Raw genomic sequence first — 10,299 nt, 5'->3', positions numbered from 1 at the left:
CACAGACACAGACACAGACACAGGCACACACACACACACACACACACACACACACACACACACACACACACACACACACACTTCAGCTGGTCTCATCAAAAGCCTCCATTGAGATTGACAGATGGCTATCAGAGTTCTGTGTGCTTTAATTAAACGTTGGCTGAAACTTTATAGGAATTTGAATATGAATGTCTGCGCTCTATCTCACATCAGACAGATTTTAATTAGTTCAACTCTGTCAGAAGGTGTGTGTGTGTGTGTGTGTGTGTGTGTGTGTGTTTGTGTGTGTGTGTGTGTGGCTAATTTAATGGAGCTCTGGGTTCTCAGCTTAGTTTAGCCATGCAAAAAAAACATCCTGAATATTTTTTACTTTTTTTCACCAGAAGTAAAGTCTTAGCTAGATAGCATGTGTGTAGGAGAAGGATCAAAGGTATATGTGACTGAAACATTTTAAGCAAAATGGTGCAATTGTCAATAAATGTTTGTGTTTACAACATACAATGTTTTAAGTGAATCGATAGATGTACAGTTGAAGTTTACATACACCTTGGCCAAATACATTTAAACTCAGTTTTTCACAATTCCTGACATTTAGTCCTAATAAAAATTTGCTGTCTTAGGTCAGTTAGGATCACCACTTTATTTTAAGAATGTGAAATGTCAGAATAATAGTAGAGAGAATGATTTATTTCAGCTTTTACTTTTGTCACATTCCCAGTTTACATATACACAATTAGTATTTGGTAGCATTGTCATTAAATTGTTTAACTTCTTGATGCACCCATCCCGTTAGCGGGATCATTTTCGTCAACATCCATTGAATTGCAGAGCGCTAAATTCAAATTAAATTACTAAAAATATTTAATTTTCATGAAATCACAAGTGCAATATAGCAAAACACAGCTTGGCTTGTTGTTAATCCACCTGGCGTGTCAGATTTCAAAAAAGCTTTTTTGTGTTTATGTAAGGACATCTCTCTCAGCAGACAAAACATTACAAACAGCTAGCAGCCAAGTAGATTGGTCATGAAAGTCAGAAGAGCAATAAAATGAATCGCTTACCTTTGATGATCTTCGGATGTTTGCACGCACGAGACTCCCAGTTACACAATAAATGTTCCTTTTGTTCCATATAGATGATTTTTTATATCCAAAATACCTCCATTTGGTTGGTGCGTTATGTTCAGAAATCCACAGGCTCGAGCGGTCACGACTGGGCAGAGGAAAATTCCAAATAGTATCCGTAAAGTTAGACATGTAGAAACATGTCAAATGTTTTTTATAATCAACCCTAAGGTTGTTTTTACAATATATAATCGATAATATTTCAACCAGACCGTAGCTTCTTCAATAGGAGAGAGAAAATGTCTGCTGTTAACTAGGCAAGTCCATTAAGAACAAATTCTTATTTTCAATGACAGCCTAGTGGGTTAACTGCCTGTTCAGCGGCAGAATGACAGATTTGTACCTTGTCAGCTCGGGGGTTTGAACTTGCAACCGTCCGTTTACTAGTCCAACGCTCTAACCACTAGGCTAACCAAATAGACCGTTTCATTTGGGTACGTTTTTCATCAAAACAACAAAATACCGCCCCCTACACTCAACGGGTTACTTGAAATTGTTTAACTTGGGCCAAACATTTCAGGTAACCTTCCACAAGCTTCCCACAATAAATTGGGGGAATTTTGGCCCAATCCTCCTGACAGAGCTGGTGTAACTGAGTCAGGTTTGTAGGCCTCCTTGCTCGCACACGCATTTTCAGTTCTGCCCACAAATTTTCTGTAGGATTAAGGTCAGGGCTTTGTGATGGCCACTCCAATACCTTGACTTTGTTGTCCTTTGGAAGTATGCTTGGAGTCATTGTCCATTTGAAAGACCCATTTGCGACCAAGCTTTAACTTCCTGACTGATGTCTTGAGATCTTGCTTCAATACATCCACATAATTTTCCTCCCTCATGATGCCATCTATTTTTGTGAAGTGCACCAGTCCCTCCTGCAGAAATGCACCCCCACAGCATGATGTTGCAACCCCCGTGCTTCACTGTTGGGATGGTGTTCTTCGGCTTGCAAGCCTCCCTTTTTCCTCCAAACATAACGATGGTCATTATGGCCAAACAGTTTTATTTTTGTTTCAACAGACCAGAGGACATTTCTCCAAAAAGTACAATCTTTGTCCTCATGTGCAGTTGCAAACCGTAGTCTGTCTTTTTTATGCCGGTTTTGGAGCAGTGGCTTCTTCCTGGCTGACCGGCCTTTCAGGTTATGTCGATATATGGGACTCGTTTTACTGTGGATATAGATACTTTTGTACCTGTTTCCTCCAGCATCTTCACAAGGTCCTTTGCTGTTGTTCTGGGATTGATTTGAACTTTACGCACCAAAGTACGTCCATCTCTATGAGACAGAACGCGTCTCCTTCCTGAGCGGTATGACGGCTGCTTGGTCCCATGGTGTTTATTCTTGCGTACTATTGTTTGTACAGATGAACGTGGTACCTTCAGGTGTTTGTAAATTGCTCCCAAGGATGAACCAGACTTGTGGATGTCTACAATTTTTTGGGCTGATTTCTTTAGATTTTCTCATGATGTCAAGCAAAGAGGCACTGAGATTGAAGGTTGGCCTTGAAATACATCCACAGGTACACCTCCAATTCACTCAAATTATGTCAATTAGCCTATCAGGAGCTTCTAAAGCCATGACATCATTTTCTGGAATTTTCCAAGCTGGGTAAAGGCACAGTCAACTTAGTGTATGTAAACTTCTGACCCACTGGAATTGTGATACTGTGAAATAATCTGTCTGTAAACAATTGTTGGAAAAGTGACTTGTGTCATGCACAAAGTAGATGTCCGAACCTACTTGCCAAAACTATAGTTTGTTAACAAGAAATTTGTAGAGTGGTTGAAAAACAAGTTTTAATGACTCCAACCTAAGTGTTTGTAAACTTCTGACTTCAACTGTATGTATGGATTGATTGATTGATGGATTCATATATTGACTGGCAGGTTCACCTATGAGATCGCTCCAGTGTTTGTCCTGATGGAGCAGCTGACGTTGAAGAAGATGAGAGAGATGATTGGCTGGCCCTCGGGAGAGGGGGACGGCATATTCTCACCAGGTATGTAGAAGAGAGAGCCGCTGTGTTCGGGTCTATGTGTGTGTTTTATGTTTGTTTCCACAGCTTTATTTTAGCAGGGAGTCCCATTGACAACAAGGTCTATTTTACAAGGGAGGCCCGGATGTATGTTACTACATGTCCAGTACCGTTTGATACCTTTACAATATTCAATTGATAACGTACAATATGACTTCATTGTATTTATTTGTATTTATTTAACCTTTATTTAACTAGGCAAGTCAGTTAAGAACAAATTCTTATTTACAATGACAGCCTATACCTTAAATTGTCCTTTCATGTGGAAATGTGTCATTTTATATTGCAATATGAGGTTGTTCCAAAAAAGTAACTGTTGATATTCTTGCTTTCTGTTCCTCTTCAAACCTCTGAAATAAACATTTTCCTTTTTAGATTTAGCTTGACGGGAAAAGCTATAGTTGTTTACATGCATTCGACAGACAAGTATGAGGTACGAGGTGCGACTGGTTGGAGGAGTCTTTCTTTGAAGCTCCGGACATCTTTTTGTTATGACATGCATTGTTTGAATTAGGCCCACAGAATTATACCTATGGAGGACCAGCTTCTATGAAGGAACTTTGAACGTCTTTAAACTCCAGAGAGTTGGTTTAACGTTCGACCAAAATGAGCTAGTTAGCTAACAAGCTTGTGTGTGCAGAGCGGCACCGGAATTTTTATAAAAACACGTCTTACCTTTTTGTAGTTAATAAATCCAATGTGAAACGTAATAACTATAGTATCCTTAACCGGCGTTGAAAATATGTGTACATTCTTCACTAATTAAAAATCTCTCCCTACTTTCTGAATCACGATAGCCTACACGCACTCACGATGGCAAAGATTTTCAGCGGGCAGACGGGCATACACTGGAATAAGAGTGACGGCTGGTTCTACCTCTCTATGTTGGACTAGCTGCTGTCCCAGTCATGGACTGACCAGTCATTCCCTCTCCGTCCACAGGGGGCGCCATCTCTAACATGTACAGTGTGATGATTGCTCGCTACAAGTACTTCCCAGAGGTCAAGACCAAGGGCATGTCTGCCGCTCCCCGCCTGGTGCTCTTCACATCAGAACATGTATGTCATGCATACACACAGCTACACACACACAAACACATTTGAAGAAATTAAGGTTTTAAGTTGTTTATGTTCCGGTATTTTCCTGTACTCCTACAGAGCCACTACTCTATCAAGAAGGCCGGGGCAGCTCTGGGCTTTGGTTCTGAGAACGTGGTCCTGTTGAGCACAGATGAGAGGTACACTAGAACTACACACACATACACACACACACACACACACACACACACACACACACACACAAACACATCCATGCAAGAAACTGCCAAGAAACTGAAGATTTCGTACAACGCTGTGTACTACACCCTTCACAGAACAGCGCAAACGGGCTCTAACCAGAATAGAAAGAGGAGTGGGAGGCCCCGGTGCACAACTGAGCAAGAGGACAAGTACATTAGAGTGTCTAGTTTGAGAAACAGACGCCTCACACGTCCTCAACTGGCAGCTTCATTAAATAGTACCTGCAAAACACCTTAACGTCTTAACGTCAACAGTGAAGAGGCGACTCCAGGAAGCTGGCCTTCAGGCCAGTGTCTGTGATATTTTGCCCATCTTAATATTCTATTTTTATTGGCCAGTCTGAGATATGGCTTTTTCTTTGCAACTCTGCCTAGAAGACCAGAATCCCGGAGTCGCCTCTTCACTGTTGACATTGAGACCGGTGTTTTCAGGTACTATTTAATGAAGCTGCCAGTTGAGGACTTGTGAGGTGTCTGTTTCTCAGACTAGACACTCTAATGTACTTGTCCTTGCTGATAATGGGCCTCTGTACGCCTATGTAGTTATTCCATTAAAAATCAGCCATTTCCAGCTACAATAGTCATTTACAATATTAACAATGTCTACACTGTATTTCTGATCAAATTGATGTTATTTTAATGGACAAAAAATATGCTTTTTCAATAACAAGGACATTTCGACGTGACCTCTAACTTTTGAACGACAACGTACATTAAGATGGATCTCTGTTCCTGCTCTCTCTCAGGGGGAGAGTTATTCCTGCTGATCTAGAAGCTAAGATCCTTGATGTCAAGCAGAAGGTGAGTCTTTCTCTCTCTCCTCCCCTTCTCTCGCTCTCTGCCTCTCTCTCTCTCTCTCTCCCTCTCTCTCGCTCTCTCTTTCTGTCTCTCCCTCTCTATCTCTCTCTGATTCTCACATGAAAGCTTACATCCCATTGTGATTTCTGTGATATTGTGCTCCTCCAGGGTTACCATCCTCTGTTTGTGAATGCTACAGCTGGTTCTACAGTCTACGGAGCATTTGACCCCATCAATGAGATCGCTGACATCTGTGAAAAATACGACATGTGGCTGCACGTAGACGTGAGGACTGTGTGTGTGCGCGTGTGTGCGTGTGTGCGTGTGTGCGTGTGTGCATGCGTCTGTGTGTTTCGGGACAATAATGTTTTGTCCAATTGATCTAATGGTTTGTGTGTTCTTTCTCCAGGGTGCATGGGGAGGTGGTCTTCTGATGTCCAGGAAGCATCGCCATAAGTTCAGCGGAGTAGAGAGGTACTGACACACACACACACACACACACACACACACACACACACACACACAGTCTTGTACAGCTAACCTTGTGGGGACACACAATTCAGTCCCATTCAAAATCTTAACCCTAAACCTAACCCTAACACCTAACCTTAACCCTAGCACCTAACCCTAACCCTAACCCTAAAACTAACTCTAGCTTCTAAACCTAAACCTAAATAGCATTTGACCTCGTGGTGACAAACAAAATGTCCACAGTTGGTCAAATTTTGTGTTTAACACACACACACACACACACACACACACACACACACACACACACACACACACACACACACACACACACACACACACACACACACACACACACACACACACACACACACACACACACTAACAGGTGCATTTCCTCTCTCAGGGCTAACTCTGTCACATGGAATCCTCACAAGATGATGGGAGTGCCTCTACAGTGCTCCGCCATCCTAGTCAGAGAAAAGGTGAGGAACCACACACACACACACACATGCACACGCACACACACACATCACACACCACAGGAGGTTGGTGGCATCTTCATTGGGGAGGACGGGTTTGTGGTAATGACTAGAGTGGAATCAGTGGAATGGTATTAAATACACCAGACACAAGGTTTGCAGGTGTTTGATGCCATTCCATTCAATCCATTCCAGACATTATCATTCTCCTGTGACACACACTCACACACAAACACACACACACACACACACACACACACTTTAACCCTGCTCTTTCTCTGTGTGTAGGGTATTCTGGCAGGCTGTAACTCGATGTGTGCTGGGTACCTGTTCCAGCCCGATAAACAGTATGATGTCAGCTATGACACGGGAGACAAGGCCATCCAGTGTGGCCGACACGTTGACATCTTCAAGTTCTGGCTCATGTGGAAGGCCAAGGTGAGCTCGTGTAGCCAGTGTAGGTCATATCCAGCCCTCCATTTACATACTGCATAGGCCCAGACCACAATGAGGTTCCACACTTATAGGGATGCCGTCCCCAGCTGGCACATCTGTAATTACATCCCTAAATAAATCATTGTAATAGTCTCCTTCTTCCACAGGGCACTATAGGGTTTGTAATATTCTCCGTCTTCCACAGGGCACTATAGGGTTTGTAATAGTCTCCTTCTTCCACAGGGCACTATAGGGTTTGTAATAGTCTCCTTCTTCCACAGGGCACTATAGGGTTTGTAATAGTCTCCTTCTTCCACAGAGTGTCCTTCTTCCACAGGGCACTATAGGGTTTGTAATAGTCTCCTTCTTCCACAGGGCACTATAGGGTTTGTAATAGTCTCCTTCTTCCACAGGGCACTATAGGGTTTGAGCAGCACATTGACAAGTGTCTGGACCTGTCTCAGTACCTCTACGACAAGATCAGAAACAGACAGGGATACGAGATGGTGTTCCAGGGAGTGGTAAGCTACTGTCCTCTATCCTCTTGTCCCTCCTTCCATCCTTCTTTCCTTCCTTTTGTAGTTCCATATGTCCAACTATTCCAAATGTGTGTCTTCTCTCTGTAGCCCCAGCACACCAACGTGTGTTTCTGGTACATCCCACCCAGTCTGAGAGGCTTGGAACACAACAGTGTGGAGTATCGAGAAAAACTTCACAAGGTAAGTGTTATGCAATATTCTAACTTTTCAACTTTTCATTAAACATTATGACAGAGTTCTAAATATGTTCAATTCCCCTCCCATGCTTCAGGTGGCACCCAAGATCAAGGCAATGATGATGGAGTCAGGGACGACCATGGTGGGCTACCAGCCTCAGGGCCAGAAGGTCAATTTCTTCCGCATGGTCGTCTCCAACCCCGCAGCCCTCCAGTCAGACATCGACTTCCTCATTGACGAAATCGAGAGGCTGGGGCATGACCTGTAAACAGTGCCTCCCCAGTGGGCAGAGGCCAAAATTGTAGTTTTCAATGTTTTACCTGTGACCATAAGAATCGGCTCTGAGATAAAAGATGCTCTTGATTTGTCCTAAACAATTCTCTCCATAGGTAGAATGTGTAAACCAGAGCCTTCAATGTGGTGGGTACACACTGCGATACTACTTTTTTACTAACGTGTGTAGAGTCCTGTGTTGTGTGTTTGTGTTCTAGTCCCTCAGTCATCCAGTAGTCATCTGTCTATCTGTGTTGTACAGAAGATTCATAAGAGGAACCATGGTAACGTAACACAGGGAAACCATCTACATCAGTGTGTGTGTGTGTGTGTGTGTGTGTGTGTGTGTGTGTGTGTGTGTGTGTGTGTGTGTGTGTGTGTGTGTGTGTGTGTGTGTGTGTGTGTGTGTGTGTGTGTGTGTGTGTGTAAATACAAAGAAATGCTTGAGAGCACAAATAGTATAGTGTACACATGTTGCCCCCAGAACAGCCTCAATTCGTCGGGGAATGGACTCCACAAGGTGTCAAATGTTCCACAGGGATGCTGACCCATGTTGACCAATGCTTCCCACAGTTGTCAAGTTGGCTGGATGTCTTTTGGGTGGTGGACCATTCTTGATACACACAGGAAACTATTGAGTGTGAAAAACCCAACAGCTTTTGCAGTTCTTGACACAAACAGGTGTGCCTAGCACCTACTACCATACCCTGTTCAAAGGCACCTACATCTTTAGTCTTACCCATTCACCCTCTGAATGGCACACATACGCAATCCATGTCTCAATTGTCTCAAAGCTTAAAAATCCTTATTTAACCTGTCTCCTCCTCTTCATCTACACTGATAGAAGTGAATTTAACAAGTGACATCAATAAGGGATCATAGATTCACCTGGATTCAGCTGGTCAGTCTATGTAATGGAAAGAGCAGGTGTTCTTAATGTTTTGTACACTCAGTGTATTGTGATATTGTGATATATGAGATACTTAATTTGAGCTCAGTGTATATATAGGATCATTCTAGAGCCAGATGTACCAACTCAAAGTGTTAAACCTTGAACTCCAGTGTGTGTTTTGTGGAGGTGTGTGTGTGTGTAACAGTGTGTGTACCCTGTGCTGTAACCTAATGCTGTATTGACCTTTGAACTATGACCTTAGTGTTAACTGTCAGATGACGTTGCCCCTGTATACTGATCTAGGGTCACTGTTATGTTTTTCTCCCTTATGGTTAATATTAGGGTTTGGGGGGAGGGAGAGCTGATCCTAGATATTTGTCTAAAAGCGACTTCTACTTGCAGCGTGTAGAAAACGATCTCCTTGCGTGTGTGAAACAAGCATACAGTATGGGTCAGTGCTATCCGGGTTCATTGGGACGTCCCTACCCTAAACCCTAACCTTAACCATAACCCTTACCCAATCCTTAACCTTTACTTAACCATTTCAAAGTTCTACTTCAATGGGGTAAGGACGTTCCAAGTATCCCGGATAGCAATGACCAAACAGTATGTGACCATTTTTGAAAATGTTTAAATATTAACACAATAATGATATATATAAATATGCTTAATTTATAGCATTACGAGTGTTTTAAAAGTCAGGTATTTTCTTCCATTTGTATGAGTATCGTTGATTGATATTCTATAGCCTCTATGTAATCTGTAGATTCTAATAATAATTAATCAATTATATTATAGTGAATTTGTGAGCCAAAGAAAGTGAATATTTTGCAGTGATCAGATTGTCTGTATGATACGTAACTATTATGAGATTATAAAGAAATAGATCTTGTCTGACAGGAATATAATTACATGAATGTAATATACTAACTTACACTGTCTGTATTATATACCTTCAGCGTTTTGGGAACTCATTGGTAAATCAAAGAGCTTCAGTTCGTGTCTTTGCACACTACTATCCTTTTTTATTTATTTAATTTCAAATAGATGTGTATTGCAGTAAGTTAAGAATTATGTCATTATAAATATATCTTTATGGTATCTTTTTATGGGACCAGCTAAGTAAACTGCACAATGACATAAATCATGTGACCAATTTGGATGTGTATGAAGCCGTAGTGGGAGGTTTGTCCTTAGGAAGGTACAGGAGGCACTTTAACTCACAATCATGCAATGTTGCAGCTACAATAAAGTCTGTCTGTTGTTTCAACTGTTTCTGGTATGACAGGATTGTGTCCACATCTGCACCCCTTTATGCTGATAAATGTAGAGAACACATAGAACGCACAAGCATATACACAGTAAACACACATACTGTAGGGCTACATAATGCACAGGAAACAGAGACACACACACAGTAAACACACATACTGTAGGGCTACATAATGCACAGGAAACAGAGACACACACACAGTAAACACACATACTGTAGGGCTACATAATGCACAGGAAACAGCGACACACACACAGTAAACACACATACTGTAGGGCTACATAATGCACAGGAAACAGAGACACACACACACACAGTAAACACACATACTGTAGGGCTACATAATGCACAGGAAACAGAGACACACACACAGTAATCACACATACTGTAGGCCTACATAATGCACAGGAAACAGCGACACACACACACAGTAAACACACATACTGTAGGGCTACATAATGCACAGGAAACAGAGACACACACACAGTAAACACACATACTGTAGGGCTAC

The 10,299-nt window shown here is 42.1% G+C and overlaps 1 protein-coding gene across 5 annotated transcripts in view; it reads left to right on the top strand.

Annotated features, from left to right (window-relative positions):
- The window catches only part of LOC115122096 (glutamate decarboxylase 1-like), a 30,222-nt gene extending 20,437 nt beyond the window's left edge, over positions 1 to 9,785 (top strand). For all 5 annotated transcript variants that reach the window (XM_029651287.2, XM_029651288.2, XM_029651284.2 and 2 more), the window contains 11 exons: positions 3,006 to 3,118; positions 4,097 to 4,212; positions 4,312 to 4,391; positions 5,198 to 5,252; positions 5,418 to 5,534; positions 5,659 to 5,723; positions 6,124 to 6,202; positions 6,488 to 6,637; positions 7,048 to 7,155; positions 7,261 to 7,353; positions 7,445 to 9,785. In XM_029651287.2, coding sequence (XP_029507147.2) covers positions 3,006 to 3,118; positions 4,097 to 4,212; positions 4,312 to 4,391; positions 5,198 to 5,252; positions 5,418 to 5,534; positions 5,659 to 5,723; positions 6,124 to 6,202; positions 6,488 to 6,637; positions 7,048 to 7,155; positions 7,261 to 7,353; positions 7,445 to 7,618 — 1,150 coding nt within the window. In that variant the 3' untranslated portion in view covers positions 7,619 to 9,785. The remainder of the gene's footprint in view (positions 1 to 3,005; positions 3,119 to 4,096; positions 4,213 to 4,311; positions 4,392 to 5,197; positions 5,253 to 5,417; positions 5,535 to 5,658; positions 5,724 to 6,123; positions 6,203 to 6,487; positions 6,638 to 7,047; positions 7,156 to 7,260; positions 7,354 to 7,444) is intronic.
- Positions 9,786 to 10,299: the final 514 nt, after the last annotated feature.

This window comes from Oncorhynchus nerka, linkage group LG9b, assembly GCF_034236695.1.
Source record: "Oncorhynchus nerka isolate Pitt River linkage group LG9b, Oner_Uvic_2.0, whole genome shotgun sequence".
Lineage (NCBI taxonomy): Eukaryota > Metazoa > Chordata > Actinopteri > Salmoniformes > Salmonidae > Oncorhynchus > Oncorhynchus nerka.
Note: the sequence above shows the minus strand (reverse complement) of the source record. Positions and strands in the feature narration are given on the sequence as shown.